A 17,695-nucleotide genomic window follows, 5' to 3' on the forward strand; every position below is an offset into this window, starting at 1 on the left:
ACCCCTGTGAAACTCTGGAGGAATATTGTAGCTGTATGATCCTCTGTAGATAACCAGCTACTTAGTGGCTGGCTTTGTGGTTCCCTGTGCTATGAGTTTTTGTCACACTTTCTAACACATGTTTTAATATAAAAGACAGATTGGCTGGAGGTGGTTTTTTTTAGTATCTAATTTTCAAAATACTATCACAAGAAACTTCTGCAGCATTTAACCCCCAAATTTATAGAAGGTCAGGTTTGGGGGTGGCACTGCGGTGAGTCAACAATTTTAAAGGAAAACCCAATCAAAGAAAAGAGAGAATATGGAGAGAAGGGTCAGAAATATTGACTCTGATATTAATTAATAGATGAGCCTGGAGTGAGGGAGTCCAACATCCTGAGATACTCAGTGGCTCAGCATCTGGCAGTTTCGTCATTTTGTACCATTGCTGAGGGCTGTAGCACTTTATTATGGTGTCACCCCAACAAATGTTAGATCGAATTGTGTAAGGTACAAGGGCAGGGGTTGAGGAGGTGGATTGGGGAAGAACTTCTGCAGAATTCTCCAAACTGTTACTGCGGTGGACAGATTGGTGAATCCCTTGGAGAAGTGATGTAAATCGCCCTTTGTAGCTGTTTGCTACATTTCTCTGGGAGTTGTGCTGATATTCCTGAAGTTTTAGTGATAGATTGGGAAGATACCATAGACATTCTAGGTATGCCTGTTTACCTTCATTGAAAGCTGATTTATTGGTTGATGGCTTTGAAGTACCCTTATCAGGTGCAGAAATACGTTTTCCAACATCCAGTGGGGTGGTCATCTTTGGACTAGCTAGACAACTTGACGGTCTTGAGCTTGTGCAGTTCTGCAGGGTATCAAAATGGACGGATATGTTAGGTTTTCTACCTTTGTGAAGTTCCAAAACTGAACAAGAGGCAGGAAAGAGTTGGATGATGGTTTGCGTTCTGATACTTGCTTATGGTTTACTGAAACCCATGGACAATCACACCGTAAGGTGCAGAAATGAATGGGAACAAAAGGACTTTGATGTTTGAAATCATGTTACAGCTGAATATTTTTGGATAGACTCATCAAAAACAGCACTGCTTAAAACAAGCCATAGACAGGAAGTCTCCTTTTGCCAATGTGTGAATATTTTGAATACGTCATCAGAATTTTATAGAACATAAACCGTGTCCTGGAAACTCCTTTTAACAGATTGTATCGGCTCACCACTGTTAGTAAATCTTTTACCTGCTGCTTAACATATTTTCATATTTGTACAGCAGTGTTTTCTAGTCCAGTTTAGGGTTATTGTTGCACATAAGTTGAAACTGGGGTGTTTAAAAAATCTATAGAAAAATACTGTGGTTTTATCTAAAAATAATTAAGCCTTCAAAATGCAGTAGTCCCTCAGGACTGCAATAAGCATCAACCTTTCCTTCAATTGGAATAAAATGGCACGCTAATAATCAGTTTTCAGTCCAACAGTTATATTGCTTATTTTTTTTCCATTGATACATGTTTATTGCTAGTAAACACCGTTCAATATTTTATAAGCAGTGGCACAGATGTTGGGGGATAATAGTGAATAGCTGTGAAATGGGAGGATAAAGAATGACCAGAATGAGTCCAGCAGTAACATGCTATAATGATTTATTACCTTGACTTGGCTAAATCTAACTAAAGAATTTTTTTTAAACACAAAGAGATGCCGAGAACATGCATTACATGTCACCTTATTAATGACCAATCTGCTTCATTAGTTACTTGTAAGGAGTTCACTTAGCAAGGGTAGATTGTGGGCTTTTTGACAGAATATAAAGATACTGAAATATTCCAGGAATTGTCCCTTCAGATTGAAAAATTGCAAATGTATCCCCATTATTTACGAAAAAGAAACTGGGAAATAACAGACTTGTTGGCCTGACATCTCTTGTAGGGAGGCTATTGGAATCTATAATTAGACATAGATTGGCTCAGCACTTAAGAGAAATGTGAGCTGATTGGAGAGATTGAACAGAGAGTTGTAAAGCTTAGGTCATGTCAAACGAACGAAACTTAATTTCTCAAGGAAGCAACTAACGTAGTTATAAGAATAGCTTTCCTTATCGACATGTAGGATTAAGATTTGGCTTAGTCTCAAATGATTAAGGATTTGTTTTTTTTTTCACCAATAAATGGCTTGTAGATTTTTACTGCAGCTAGAAATAATGAAATGGTTAAAGTTGCTCATTTTCAGGACGCTTTATGGTTTGACTGTGCCAGGGCACAGTTTAGCTGTTTAGCTTTGGCTGAAAATGCAGGATATGTGATTCATATCTGTTGACTTGCCACCTCGTGAAGTAACATAACCAAGACTTGGGTAAAGAGGAGGGGAAATGAGCTCAGGATGATTACTTACATCCTCGATCGTAACAAACTGGCCAGCTGGAAGTCAGTAGGAACTACCTCTTCTTGTTGGGAGAGGGGGTCACAATAACATTTGTCATACCATAATGAATCAGCAAGGATAGTGTGTTTAACCAGAAGCCTATAAAGATCAAAAGGATTGTCAAAGGTTATGGTCTGGATTTTCCCGCTAGGCTGGAAACAGTTTCTAGATCCCAAACCCAGCCTTGGGTGGGGTGGAAATGGTCATTCATTGGAGTTCTGGCCAGGTAGCCCCACCCGCACCCCCCCCCGCTTCATTGTCATGGAGATAGGTTCCTTCTTCGATTAAGATGGTGGCTGGCCCTCGAAGTGGGAGGGGGAATCAAAGGCCTTTTGGCTTGGGAGTAGCAGCAGGCTATAAAGAAAATTAAGTAATGGAGAAGGTTCTTCAACCTGGTGGGGGGGGGGGGGGGGGGGGGGGGAACGTGGGGGTGTGTGGAGGCTGTGGTATATGTGGGCCAGGGTGTAGAGGTGTGTGGGTGTGTGTTGGGTGGGGGTGTGTGTGTGAGGAGGAGATGGGGGATGTGGGGAGGGGGGCTGGGGAGGACTGTGTGTGTCCGGAACGGGGTGTGTGTCGGGGGTTGGGGGGGGGTGTGTGGGTGGGTCAGGATGGCATGTGGTGGAGTTGGTTGGGGGGTGGGGGGGGGGTGGCGGGAGGGGAGGGGGGTTATGGTGTGTTTGTGTGGGGGGGGTGGGGGGTGTTGGAGGGTCTGGGGACGGTGGGGGGCATGGAGTGGAATCCCTTTACAGGGTGGCCTCTTCTTGCACCCCAGATAGACCAGGAGGGGGTCTCAGCCTGCCTGGAGCACTGGATCCCTGACCTACCGCCGTGTGTCCACCTCCAAACTCCTTAGATGGTCCCCTGTCATTGCAGGAAACTGAGGGCAGACTAGAAAATCCTTGTTGGCCTGCTTTAATTGGACTTAAACTCTTAATGAGTCTTTTTGCCAGCCATCACATGTGGGCTGGTAACCCTACCACCCTAATCTAACCTCCACAAAGATGAGTTGGTGACTGAATGGGGTTGGGGAACTGGTACATCGGCCAGTGGGGCTAATTTTTGGTTGTCCAATCCCCCAAACCCAGCAGGGGTCTAAAATCCAGTTCTACATTCACAGCAAAAAATTTATTTCTTTGTATGTCTACTGCTTAGAGACATTGCTTGTGTCAAAGAATCGGTCGATAACAATAAAAAGATTAAGGGCAGGATTTTCCTGTCGGCGAGCGGGGTGTGGGGCCTGCTCGCCGATATGTAAAGTGACGCACGGTGACATCACCGCGCCCCATTTAAATTTTACGGTAGGCAGGGGCGCAGTGAAATCACCTGTGCACCCGCCAACCTGTCAATGGCCAATTGAAGCCATTGACAGAGTCATTGAAGCAATTAATGGACCTGCCCGTCCAACTTTAAGGTCAGTGGGTAGGCCAGGAGCCCTGGCGGGCATTAGAAAAAGCATCAAACCTCATCCAAGCGCGGGATGAGGTTTCATGTAGGTTTTTAAAAATTTAATTGAACTGTATTTAAAAGTTACGGACATGCCCCAACTCATGTGACAGTGTCACATGAGGGGACATGTCAGGGAATTTTTTTTTTATTTTTAGTCATTTGCACATCAGAGCCGATCTCCCTGAGGCTGCACTTAGCCTCAGGGAGACGAGTGTGCTCTTTCGTGTGCGTGCGTGAAAGAGCGCACTCACGGGCTTAGGGATTCCACCCCCGCCCACACAGGGAGCGCATAGCGCTTCCGTGCTGACATCACGCTGGGTGGGCCTTAATTGCCCCGCCCACATAAAATGGCTGCACTCCCCCCCCCCCCCACCCCCCGATCGGGGGCGTGTCTCCTCATGCCCGCACTTCAACTTCCCCCCTTACAGTGGGGGTAGAATCCTGCCCTAAGTTGCAAATCATATGGCTGTCAGATTCAAAATGTAGAACAAGGTAGACAGGAGAATATGTTTTATATTCCAGAAGGAATTAAATAAGGTTTCGTGAAAAAAATGTTGGTTAAAATTAAAGTTCATGTAACTGAAGGCTAATTATTGACCCTGTTAAGAGATTGCTTATGGTATAGTGGAAGACAGAGTTGGGATAATGGGTCTGTACTTGAACTAGAAGGAAATGACTACTGGTGGGTAACGAGGATCTGTGTTAGGGCCTCAACTATTCACCATATTCATTAATGACTTAGCTAACACAATATGGAACCATCTAACCAGTTTGCTGATGTCCCGAAGGTTGGTGATAGAGTAAGTACTGTCGATGGCAGCATAAGATTACAAATAGACGTTAATAGATTAGGTGATTAGGAAAAACTGTGGCAGATGGATTCCAATGTAGCTAAGTGCAAAGTTAACCATTTTGGACCAAAAGAAGATAGATCGAAGTGTTTTTTTAAATGGTGACAAGCTAAGAATATTGGAGGTTCAATGAGTTTTAAGGGTTCCATGTACACAGATCATGGAAATGCCGTACAAAAAATAATCAAAAAAAACTAATGGAATGGAATAAAATTCCATCTTGTTATTCAATGACCTGTAAATATTAATTTCAGATGCTCCATATCTCTGTAATTGAAGTTACCTCTTTGTGATGCACAAAGTAAGCCTCAACCAGAATTGTCTTTGCCCCAGAAATTCTGTACAATTTTTGAGTTGTCTCATTAAGCCAGTGCACTACATAAGGACTTAAGAAATAAGAACAGGAGCAGGTCATACGTCCCCATCAGCCTGTTGCACTATTCCATAAGATGATGAGCAGAGTTTTGCCCTTGGTGGGCGTTCAGGCTCCACCGGCTCGGAGGAGGGCGGACAGCTGATCCCCGCCACCAAAACGGGGCCCGCTGCCATTTTGAATGGGCGGGCCAATTAAGGCCCCGCCCAGCGGCCTGCCCTATGGAAAGCGCTGTGCACTTCCTGTGTGTGGGGTTGGGGGGGGCAGTGGAGGGAATCCCCAGCTGTCAAAGTGCGCTCTTTCACACATGCACGCACTGCTCCCTGAGGCAAAGTGCTGTCACACGAGATGGGACGTTTTAATAAGAAACACATGAACTTTATGACACTTTTTAAAAACGGACATGAAACTTCATCCTGCCAATGGATGAGGTTTCATGTATAATCAGGAGCCCGCTGGTGAACCCTGTTCTCTTGTCCACATGTCCGTCCTTGACCTGCTGCAATGTTCCAGTGAAGCTCAACGCAAACTGGAGGAACAGCACCTCATCTTCCGACTAGGCACTTTACAGCCTTCCGGAGTGAATATTGAGTTCAACAATTTTAGATCATGAACTCTCTCCTCCACCCCCACCCCCTTTCCGATCCCCCTTTTTTCCAATAATTTATATAGATTTTTCTTTTCCCACCTATTTCCATTATTTTTAAATGTATTTCCATCCGTTGTTTTATCTCTACCTTTTAGTCTATTTCAATCCCTTCCCCCCCACCCCAACCCCACTAGGGCTATCTGTACCTTGCTTGTCCTGCTTTCTACCCTTAATGTCACCTATTAGCACATTCCTTAGATAATATCACCACCGTCAACACCTCTTTGTCCTTTCGTTTGTGACATCTTTTGGTTATCTCCACCTATCACTGGCCCTCTATCCAGCTCTACCTGTCCCCCCTTAAACCAGCTTATATTTCACCTCTCTTCTATTTTTACTTAGTTCTGTTGAAGAGGCATACGGACACGAAACATTAACTGTGTTTCTCTACGTAGATGCTGCCAGACCTGCTGAGTTTTTCCAGGTATTTTTGTTTTTGTTTTGGATTTCCAGCATCCGCAGTTTTTTGCTTTTATCCAAAGAATATATGCCCATTCTACTCAGTCAACTCTCTTATTTCAGGAATCAATCTAGTGACCTTCACTGCTCACCCTTTTAGGCAAATATATCCTTCCTTAGGCAAGGACACCAAAATTGTATGAAGCACTTCAGGTGGAGCCTCACCAAAGAGCCTATATAATTGCAGCAAAATTCCCTTACTTTCTCTTTGCTCCAACCCCCTTACAGTAAAGGCTAACATACTATTTGTATTCATAATTGTTTTCTCTACCTGTATGCTAAATTTCTGTGATTTTTTTTATTCCACAGACAACCTAATCCCTTTGCATTTACAAGACTTTCACCTTTTAAAAACTACTCTATAAAAACTATTCTACACTTCCCACCAAAGAGGATAATTGCACATTTCCCTACATTACACTTCACCTGCCCATATATCTTTGCAGCCTCTTTGGGAGCTACTTAATGAGCTGAAGAGCCAGCAGGAGCCCCACATCGCCTCCTTTTGGGAAGGCTCGTCAAATGGACTGCCTCTGTGCAGCAGCAGGCCTTCTCTGGCATCAGGGACATGGGGCAGGGGTACCCTGTAGAAGAGGGACTGAAGTTTTGGACTCTGGTTGGGATCGGAGGCAGGACAGGGCCTGAAAATAACGGTGCCGGCTGGTGCGCTGGTTCCGGCGCTGGCCATTTTGGGAGAGGTGGGTTTGAGCCCTGGTTCATTTAAGACCCTTGTTAATGACGCTTAATGTGGGCCGAATGGAAAATCCCAGTCAGCTGCCAGTTTCCCAAAGCGACAGGGAGGGGGATGTGACTGCAAGGAGGTGGGCGCTCAGCAGCAGGCTGGGATACCAGTGCTCCAAACAGGGCTACATACATTCCCTGCCTGCCTGGGTGTCTCCAATTGTCTTGAGGGGAGGGGCATTAAATTCCACATGGTGAGTGGGGTTAGGGGTCACCAGGGTCAATAAGCAGCAATGAGTTGTGGGGTTGGGGTGGGGGGGGGTGGGTGCGGGGGGTGGGGGTGGGGGGGTTGTTAGTGAGGGTAGGGGTTGGTATGGCTGCAGTGGTGGCCCCTAGGTGTGTCAAGGTGTGCCCAATTCCCTCCAAACCCGCAGGGTGATCACCAGAGCTCCCCAAACAACAGAGGGCCCACCCAGCACCAGTAAAATGCTAGCAGCAGTGGGAATAAGCCCTGAATTGGCCACTTAAATGGCACCATTTGTTTCTGGCAGGAGGGATGGCCCACCACCTTCCTCATGACTGGCAGGATGCCATGGTGGTGGTCAGGCGATGGGCACTCCACCCCTGCCTTCCCTCACCATTTTACAGGGGTTCCCCATGTCTCGAGAAGGCTGATGAAGTCCAACCCTGAACCTGAGCTGCTGGGTGGCTTTGCTGCCCTCTCAAGTTATTGTTATTTTGTACAGAACAAGGGCTCCAGTGGGTTACAGGTGTGAACCCCAGCCCGGTTCAGCCAATAGCGGAGGAACACATCTCTCTTTCACCTTTTGTAAATTTGAACCCTCGTTCCCCATTGAACCCTTTAGCAAACGGGTTAAATCCAATAAGATACTGCGGCAACACACACCTAAAAATATCCATTCTACATCAGAATCAACTATCTGATTTGGCACCAAAACAGAGGAAGCTAAATTAAAAACACAACAGAATGTGAAATATTCCAACAGTTTTAAAGCATCTAAAATAAGGAGTATACGGTTCCGTTTTTAAGGCACTAACCATGCTCTCAGGTCAGTTAAGCAGGTTTTGTTATAATAAGACATTTGCCATACAATCCTATAAAATATTACGTTAAAGGTAATCTTTACAAGTTTTCTTGAAGGATTTTTCATCTTAGTAACTTGTTTGTGCAGAACACAGGGACAAAAACATTCAAAAAGAACTATTTTTGTACAAACAGTACTTACTGTGAAAGACAAAGCTTTTCTCTGTTCTTTCATTCTTTTAATGGCATTTCTCACCTGCAGAAAATAAATCAATCCAATCGTATTTACACGTGGGGTGAGGATGGGTGCAAAGTGCCTGATTAGCTCTGTATCAGAAATTTGCTTCTATTTTCCTGCAACTGGGGCTGATTGTCTTTGCTGGTAGGAGTATGTCAATTAAAAAAAAATAAATAAATACAGGTAAACCACTACACTCTGGAAAATATTAGATTGCACCTTACAGTACAAAAGGGAATTGGAAATAATCTCATGCGTGCAAATGATATGGTGTAAATACTCAAAAGCAAAGCGTCCATAATGTCATAAAATTCATCAATGCTACACGGAGCGGATTTAACCTTGTGATGTAATGTTAATTTCTGACTGTCGGCCAAATTTTACATTGTAACACACAAGAATCAACTTTCTGCTTGAGGAAAATTAAACTTAAAAAAAAGTGTTGCAGTTGCCACAATGCGTTATTATAGGTGAACTCCTGGTCTTCATTATGCCTCCAATTAGGAATTTGGCTTTTTTTGAGGCTGCAGAGATAGGGTTGGGGTTGGGGGAAGGGAGGTTGGTGACAGGAAATTGTGTGCCACTGTTGGATAGTAATGGCGTAAAGGAACTTAAAATTCTATCCCACCATATTTTGACAGTCAAATTCAGGAACATCAGTAAGGTCCCCAAAAGGCTAAGAACCTGCTGATTCAGCAAGGAAATGCTTCTCCACACAGTTAGACAGCAGACAGCCATACTGCTTATATCAGACAGGTACCAGCCCAAAAGGAGAGCAGCAGAGCAACTGCGGCTGGTTATGGCCAGAGTATGTCTGCCAACCATACAATACTGTCCATGGCAATGACATTACCTCCGCGGAACAGGAGTCAACAGCATAATACAAAACTGCACTTATGGAGCAGGTTATCACGGTGACCATCACCCACCTCACCCCTCATTATTTGTTCAAGTGAATGCGTTGCTTACCATCAGTGCCAAGAGTCAGCATGGTGCCCTATCCACCAAAAGCTTTCTAGTGGAAATATTCCTTCCCTCACATCCTTATGTGAAATCACCCCAAAGCCCCACATGAACTCTAATTGCCAAAACGCCAGGAGTGACAATTCATATGGTTTACCACAAATAGAAAAAAAATGAAAAATCTCTTTATTGTGGTCATCATGTACTAAAACCTTCAAACTGATGTACTCTTTAAATTATCACATGAATTAAAAAATATACATATACTTTCAACTCCTGTTATTTGCCCATTCTTATAACATTGGGAGATTTATGTGATTATACATAAAATAGGTGAACATTAAAAATAAATGCCTCATACCTCACTGTTGTAAACAGCATACACCAAGAATATATATAGCCCCTAAAACAAACCAAAAGTAAACATTTATAAACACACAGGTTATTTATTTTGGTTACATTGATGTTGACTTACATTTAATTAAAAGTGTTACTATCAGGTCATTTTAAAAGAAAACTGGTTAATCTCCAGTTGTTATTTCATGTCTTCACAGTCTTGCCTTGGAGATTAGTTTGAATCTTGGAAGGATTTGAAAATTGATTAGTAGTCTGACAGGCCATGATACGAATGCTCGTTCCATGCCCATAAACATCTTTAGACCAATCGATGAGAGTGCTTTGTCCTCTACAAAGATGGGTTCCCACCGCCTACCACAGTTAGAGTACAGTACTGTGCACAGTTCTGGTCTCTGTACTATAAAGAAGGATATAGAAGCACTGACGAAAGTACAAAAGAGATTTACAAGGATGGTACCAGAAATGAGAGAAATAGCTATCGGGAAAGATTGATCAGGTTGGGGCTTTTATCTTTAGAAAAGAGAAGATTTAGAGATGTCTTGATAGAGGTCTTTGCAGTTATGAATGGGCTGGACAGGATAGATGTGGAAAGACAGTTTCCATTCATAGTAGAGTCTAAAACTAGGGCCACAAATACAAGTTATTACAATTAAATCCATTTGGGAAATAATGAGATTTTTGTTTTACTGAAAGAATGGCTAGAATGTGGAACTATCACAGGAACTGGTGAGGCAAATAGCTCAGATGTTTTCAAGAGGAAACTAAAGACGTACATGAGAGAAAAGGTGATAAGAAGATTTGCTGAAAGGCTGGAATCAGGTGGCTGGAATGGAAGGAGGACTCACATCAGTATAAACACCAACACAGGCGATTTGGGCTGTTTCTGTGCTGTATATTCCATGTAATTCCATGTTACACGTATGGTGAGAAGTGGGAATGGTGGAGTCGGAGGGTGGTGGTGGAAACAAGACACGAATCTCCATACTTCATGTCAAACCAGAAGTGAGAGCAGGAGCTCCAGAATCCACCCAGCAAAACTGTCTGGAGCTTCTTCAAACTCTGCACCTTCTGCCCCGGGTGTGAGGAGGCTTTTTTTATTCGCTCATGACGTATGGGCTTCAATGGCTGGGCCAGCATTTATTGCCCATCCCTAGTTGCCCTTGAGAAGGTGGTGGTGAGCTGCCTTCTTGAACTGTTGCAGTCCATGTGGTGTAGGTACACCCACAGTGCTGCTACTGTGCGTCGGAAGGGAGTTCCAGGATTTTGACCCAACGACAGTGAAGGAATGGTGATATGTTTCCAAGTGATGATGGTGAGTGACTTGGAGGGGAATTCCAGGTGGTGGTGTTCCAATCTATCTGCTGCCCTTGTCCTTCTAGATGGTAGCGGTCATGGGTTTGGAAGGTGCTGTCTAAGGCGCCTTGATGAATTCCTGCAGTGCATCGTGTAGATGGTACTCACTGCTGCTACTGTGCATTGGTGGTGGAGGGAGTGAATGTTTATGGTGGGGTGCCAATCAAGCGGGCTGCTTTGTCCTGGATAGTGTCAAGCTTCTTGAGTGTTGTTGGGAGCTGCATTCATCCAGTTGGTTGTGGGGCCGCTTAGCTCTGCCTATCACTTGCTGCTTATGCTGTTTGGCACACAAGTAGTCCTGTGCTGTAGCTTCACCAGGTTGACACCTCATTTTTAGGTATGCCTGGTGCTGCTCCTGACATGCCCTCCTGCACTCTTCATTGAACCAGGGTTAATCCCCTGGCTTGATGGTAATGGTAGATTGTGGGATATGCCAGGCCATGAGTTACAGATTGTGTTCGAGTACAATTCTGCTGCTGATGGCCCACAGCATCTCTTAGTTGCCCAGTCTTGAGCTGCTAGGTTTGTTCGAAATTTATCCCATTTAGCACAGTGGTAGTGCCACACAACACGATGGAAGGTATCCTCAATAGGAAGGTGGGATTCCGTCCCCACAATGACTGTGTGGTAGCCACTCCTACCGATACTGTCATGGACAGATACATCTGAGGCAGGCAAGCTGGTGAGGATCAGGTCAAGTATGTTATATCTCAATACCTGTCGCAGACCCAATGTAGCAGCTATGTCCTTTAGGGCTTGGTCAGTAGTGGTGCTATGGAGCCACTTTTGGTGAAGAACATTGAAGTCCCCCACCCAGAGTACATTCTGCGCCCTTGCATGGTGTTCAACATGGAGGAGCACTGATTCACCAACAGTACGTGGCAATCAGCAGGAGGTTTCCTTGCCCATGATTGACCTGATGCCATGAGACTTCATAGGGTCCAGAGTCAACGTTTAGGTCTTTCAGGGTAATTCCTGCCCCTACTGACTGTATACCACTGTGCCCCCACCACTGCTGGGTCTGTCCTGCTGGTGGGGCAGGACATAGGGCAGCCCAGGGATGGTGATGGTGGTGTCTGGGACATGATCTGTAAGGTATGATTCTGTGAGGATGACTCTGTCAGGCTGTTGCTCAACCAGCCTGTGAGACAGCTCTCTCAATTTTGGCACTAGCCCCCAGACTTTGCAAGATTGACAGGGCTGAGTTTGCTGGGTGGTCCATCCAGGTTTCATTTGTTTTCTGAGGCTTTGTAGTGGTTTGATACAAATGAGTGACTTGCTAGGCCATTGCAGAGGGATTTTAAGAGTTAACCACATGTAGGCTGGACCAGGTAAGGATGGCAGATTTCCTTCTGCAATCCTCCACCTTAGTGAACCAGATGAGTTTTCACAACAATCAACATGGTTTCATGGTCATCTTTTAATTCCAGATTTTTTAAATTGAATTCAAATTCCACCACCTGCAGGTCCCCATTACCCTCGGTCTCTAGATTACATGTCCCATGGGAATACCAAAGACCAAATGCCAATGACTCCCTCTACTAAGTAGATTCATTGGGGAATATAGTGATGCAGCAAAGGATCCTCAATCATTTAGTTCAGAAACAAGTGATTAGTCAGGAATACAAGTAAAGAAACAAACCAAAAATACTGCTGACTGTCTCAGCAGGAGAACACATTCACTTCTAGGAGTACAACTGAGGAAGGACCTCCAAAATATGCAAGTTTTACCTCTTTGACCAGGTAGCACTCTGTTTTTCACTCATTCTTACAGGCATGTCGTGTTTAGGCAGACACTTAGAAATTCAGATAACTTGAAAGGCTTCTAACATTATTCAATCACATCCACATTCATAATTCAGAGTGAACCCTCTAAAATGAACACTTGGAGAAATGAGCATCCAGTGAGCATGTCCACAGGATCCAACTGATTCGCCCCAGGTCCCTCCTCCCCCTCAGCTGTGCCTGTTATTAGTTTGTAATATGCTCACTTCGTACACGTCAAATGCTAGGTCAAAATCCTGGAACTCCCTTCCTAACAGCACTGTGGGTGCACCTATAATCACATGGACTGCAGCAGTTCAAGAAGGCAGTTCACCACCACCTTCTCAAGGGAAACTTGAGATGTTCAATAAATGCTGACCTAGCCAGCAATGTCCACATCCCTAGAAAGAATAAATTTTTAAAAATGGCCAACTCTGTTCTTTGATAGCCTATGTTCAGAAGCCTCCTCCATCCCTCAAGATCATTTTCTGGTCCCTGCTTCACCCCCAACTGCGCACTTGCCTTAACTCTCAAATCCCATGTCTTGAACTAGTTTCCTAACCTTTTTTCTGTCCCTTTACAAATTTTCTTCCACTCATCACTAACACCCCACCCCATTCCCCAAAGAGAGTTGGTCTTCACTAGATGTCAGCACTACCAAAATACATCAAATAATTACTGATAAGTGTGAGTAACCTGTAGAACTCTACCAGATAACCCCAATACTATAAGTAAGATTTTCTTTCAAGTCAAAGAATCACATCAAAGAATTTAACTGGAAATTCTTCGATTTAGTTAAGACTCCCACCTACCTTTTTCAAGTGTAGAAGTCAGGGATAACCCTTCACTATTATAATGTTCAGTCCAAACATTAACATTGAAAAAAAAACATACAGCTCAAAGTTCTCATTTATTAATATGCCAGTTACATTTTCTATTTCACTTTGACTGGATCACTGAATGGATAATTAAAAAGGCTTGCACTACAAAAATTGCTGTTAATAGAGATCCTGACCAAAGCAAAAGTCTGATCTAAATATAGCATTTCTTGGCAAACTAGTTATGTGTTTATCAGGATTCAATTGTAGTATACTTCCTTCTCCAAACAGGAGGGTGGGACAAAGGGGGTTGCAAACTTCTTAAGGGCCACTCTCAATACCCAGTTCATCACAGGCCAACAGATGTGCTTTGATGCATCAGCACTGGTCCTGACAGTTTCCCTTCCCTCCTGGGATGGAAAGCTCACTCCCACACAAAATTCCATCCTGCAGTGCAGTTCAAACTGGCTAGATTTACCCAAGGAAGGTATATGAGTACAAGTGACAAATTCAAACTTCTAATCTGTTGATCCACAGCCCCTAATAGGGCCAATAATATTTACCCAAGGGAGGTATATGAGTACAAGTGACAGATTCAAACTTCTAATGTGTTGATCCACAGCCCCTAGTAGGGCCAATAATATGCTCCTTTTCAAAAAAAAAGGACATTTGATTTACGTACAGAATATTGCATTTGTGTAACCGATCTTAATGTCTAGATAGCTGAAATAGTTATTCCTAGAGTTTGCTTAAGTTGTGCAAAGTTAACAAAGTATGAATGTGAAAATTTTTAAGATTGTTATGTTTTAAACCATCTTTGTAACTTAAGGTAAAACAGAATACCCTTGAGAGAGGGTTGGTAGGAGTTTGTATAAAGCTCAGGTAGCTTGGTTACCATGGGTTGGGTTGGGACTTGCTGAGCAAGGTGCAAAGTTCTCATACCTGAAACAGAGGCAAAAGCAGCTGGACAGGCTTTCTGTCTCCAAGATTTTGGACAGAAGAGAGAGAGAGGGGTCTCACAGAGATGAAAAGCTGCAGTTAGAGGGTGGTTAGCAGAGAGGAAAGTGTGTCCTTTCTGTCAGCTACCAGGCAGAATGCAGAAGGTTCTTCCTTGTGTGGTCAGGGGGAAATAGAATCACCGGAATAGGCCTCACTGCTGGTTTGATACTTCTCCAGAATACTGAGAAGAACAATTTTCAATGGTTGTTCAATATTATGATTCAGCGAAACGGGGAGACATGAACCTGTTGGAGGCTGGGAGTGGCTGTGGACTGTTCCCTATAAAGACTGTAATCCTGTGGAGAACATGTTGTAGTGTATATGTAAACAATGGGGGGTTATCGGTCATGTTAAGACATTAATATGGGTTAACTTTTCTGCAGTTTAGAGTTTTAGTTGTCTACTAAATAGTGTTACAGTCAAAAACTTAAAATTTGAAATCTTGTCATGTGATCCATTCAGAAGGTAACTGGGGATTTTAATAAGTTATTGATCTCAATGGGGATCCTAATTATTATACAGGATTAACATGTAACAGTGGCATTTTGGAACCTATTGTCAATGTTGCAAACAAAAACTTACATTTACTCAATACTCTCACAAGTACTGTACATCCCAAAGCCTTTTACAGCCAATGAAGTATTTTGAAGTGTAATGTCAAGCCCAGTGAAGGTATGTCATATTATGAACTTTCACAATACTTTGAAAAATTAGACACAAACCAACTGTTCACATGGCTGCAACAAATCTTGTAACTTTTGGACTACAGACAGCATTATGTCTCCGGCGAATACCTAATTAAATATGGACATAGGTGAGGATACCTTACAGCCATTAGTGGAATTCACACATCTCATTGTTTAAGGATGGGAAAACACCTAAAGGCTATGGAGTTTCCAGACTTCCTGTCTCCATGTTTCATACTGGACATAGGGAAGATCGAAACCCAATGGTCACCATCTACTTCCAATTGTATCACGATGGCCTTCCCCAACCAAACCAGACTGGATGGGTCTCAGAGGTGTTAACCCACTTGTCATGTGATCAAAACTGGTTTCGTGACCTGCACGCTTATTACCCCACAACCCAGCAGGTCATCAGGATCTCAGTTAACAGCCAGTCTGAGAACCAGACTCTAAAACTAACTGCAAGCCATCAAGTAGCCAAAGTACTTAACCTGTTCCAGTTTCAAAGTTTACCTGAAAACCAAACTCTTAGATATTTGACAAGGAATTTCACAACCTGCTGTAAGCTTTTCACTTTATAAGACCCTCACCACAACTTTAAATCATCAAATCCATTCAGGAACACATAGACCTTGCCATGTTGGAGATTGGAATCGTAAATCGGAGGCTAAAGTAACTGTAAACTGTAAAAGTGCACGATCTCTATCTGCATCCAATCTTTGTGTGTGTGTGCTTATGCATCTGTGGATATGTGTGTGCGCGTGTGCATGCATGCATGAAACTTTGTGTGTGATGTTACGTTAATTCAGGGTAAGTGTGTGAAAATAAATAACCTTTATTTTAAACTCATGAAAGCTTGGTGCTGAAGTATTTGATTGGAATAACACTCCAAGGGCAAGAAAATACACACCTCTTTCCATTCAAAACATACTGATTATGGGCAATAAAAGAGCATATATACACCTTGTCTGTGGCAATAGACACTGTTGTAATGTAGTAACCAATTTGCACACAGTAAGATCCCACAAAAAATGTGATAATGACTGGATAATGTGTTTTTGTCATGTTGATTCAGGGATACATATTGCCAGGACACCAAGTATAACTCCTTTACTCTTCTTTGAAATAGTGCTGTGGCATCATTTATGTCCACATGAGGGGGCAGACAGGGCCTGGGTTTAGAGTCTCTTTGAAAAGACACCACTTCCAACTGTACTGGAGTGTCAGCTTCAATTTTTATGCTCAAGTCCCAGACAAGCATAAAACACATTAGTTAAAAAAAGCCAAAACTCTCAAGAAGAAGGAAAAATCACAACTGATTGATATTTGCCACATTTTCTTTCTGCCAATACTACTTTCTCAGCTTGCTAACTTATGTAGTATGTGTGAGAAAAATGTACATGTCATGTTGCTGCTGATTCATTTGGACTTTTCAATTGAGGCACATGTTTGAAACCTTAACTCTTGGATCAGAAAATCCTGGCAAACATTTTCAGAGTGGGGTCTGTGTGAGGAACTAACACATTAAAACAAGCCTGTAACATTGGGCAGAGTTTTCTGGTTGAGCTGAAAAAATGAGTTGGAATTTCCTCCTTGCCATTTTCATGATGGCAGATCCACTGATCCATGTCAGGAGCACGATCTGCACGTATTAGCGTGTCACGAGTACTCACTAATTATGTTCACCCTCCCAATTACTTACCACACCAGTGAGAGATTAGACCGGTCTTAATCTCGACCGGGTATAAGTGCCAGTGCAGCTGTCCACCTTCTGTTCGCTGGTGACTTCGAGGTGAGTGCGATATTCAAAGCTTACCTGCAGCAGCACAACGCCAGTGGTAACCCACACTGAGGAGGGTGTGTGGTGGGGCCACTCATGGTTAGTTGCCTTGGGTGTTGAGCTGGGCTGCCTCGAGTGTTGAGCCAAGCCGTTCACTGTAGCTGTCTTGAGTGTTGAGCTGGGCTGTTCACCACAGTTGCCGTGCTATACCAATAGGGCAGCATTGTGTGCTGCCAGTGTCAGACAAGGCTGCATTCTAAAACAGAAACCAGCATGGCAACGGGGGGTTGTGGAGTAGCTGAGAGAGACATGAGGGTGAAGGGAGCTTGGTTAGGTTGGGGGGGTGTTGGTGGGGAATGGCAGATATGGGACGAAGGGAGCTTAGTAAACTTGGGGGGGATGACAGGGATATGAGGGTGAAGGGGACTTGGTAGGGTTGGAGGAGTTGGGGGGGGGGAAACAATGGAAAGCACAGGGAAGATTGAGGGTAGGGAAACTGGAGCCCGACATGAAACAGTAGAACGCAGAGACAGAATGGGGTGGGTGGGTTTTGAGTTGCATGAAAGGGAAGGTATGCACGCAGACTGTAGAATATGAAGGGGGGGGGGCAGTTAGTGTGGCACAAGAGGGAAGGGTTGCACAGAGACTCATGAAGTGGGGAAGTGGGGTGGGGTGGGGGGGAGGGGGGGTGGGGGAGTGGGAAGGTAAGGGTCTTGTAGTCATTCTTCGAGGAGCCAGAGAGGTCATGTCATGGCAGTCATTAGCAGCTGCTAAGAACAAGGTTTCAGTGACCTCAGCACCTCATATGCAGCAAGACCTG

The 17,695-nt window shown here is 43.8% G+C and overlaps 1 protein-coding gene across 1 annotated transcript in view; it reads right to left on the reverse strand.

Moving 5' to 3' along the window:
• Positions 1 to 17,695, reverse strand: part of LOC121281538 — a 185,314-nt gene that overhangs the window by 45,733 nt on the left and 121,886 nt on the right. Inside the window, exons 28-30 of the mRNA XM_041194487.1 lie at positions 9,480 to 9,521; positions 8,120 to 8,173; positions 709 to 844 (exon numbers count right to left, since the gene is read on the reverse strand). Of these exons, the coding sequence (XP_041050421.1) occupies positions 709 to 844; positions 8,120 to 8,173; positions 9,480 to 9,521 (232 nt within the window). The remainder of the gene's footprint in view (positions 1 to 708; positions 845 to 8,119; positions 8,174 to 9,479; positions 9,522 to 17,695) is intronic.

Source organism: Carcharodon carcharias, chromosome 8 (assembly GCF_017639515.1).
Source record: "Carcharodon carcharias isolate sCarCar2 chromosome 8, sCarCar2.pri, whole genome shotgun sequence".
Lineage (NCBI taxonomy): Eukaryota > Metazoa > Chordata > Chondrichthyes > Lamniformes > Lamnidae > Carcharodon > Carcharodon carcharias.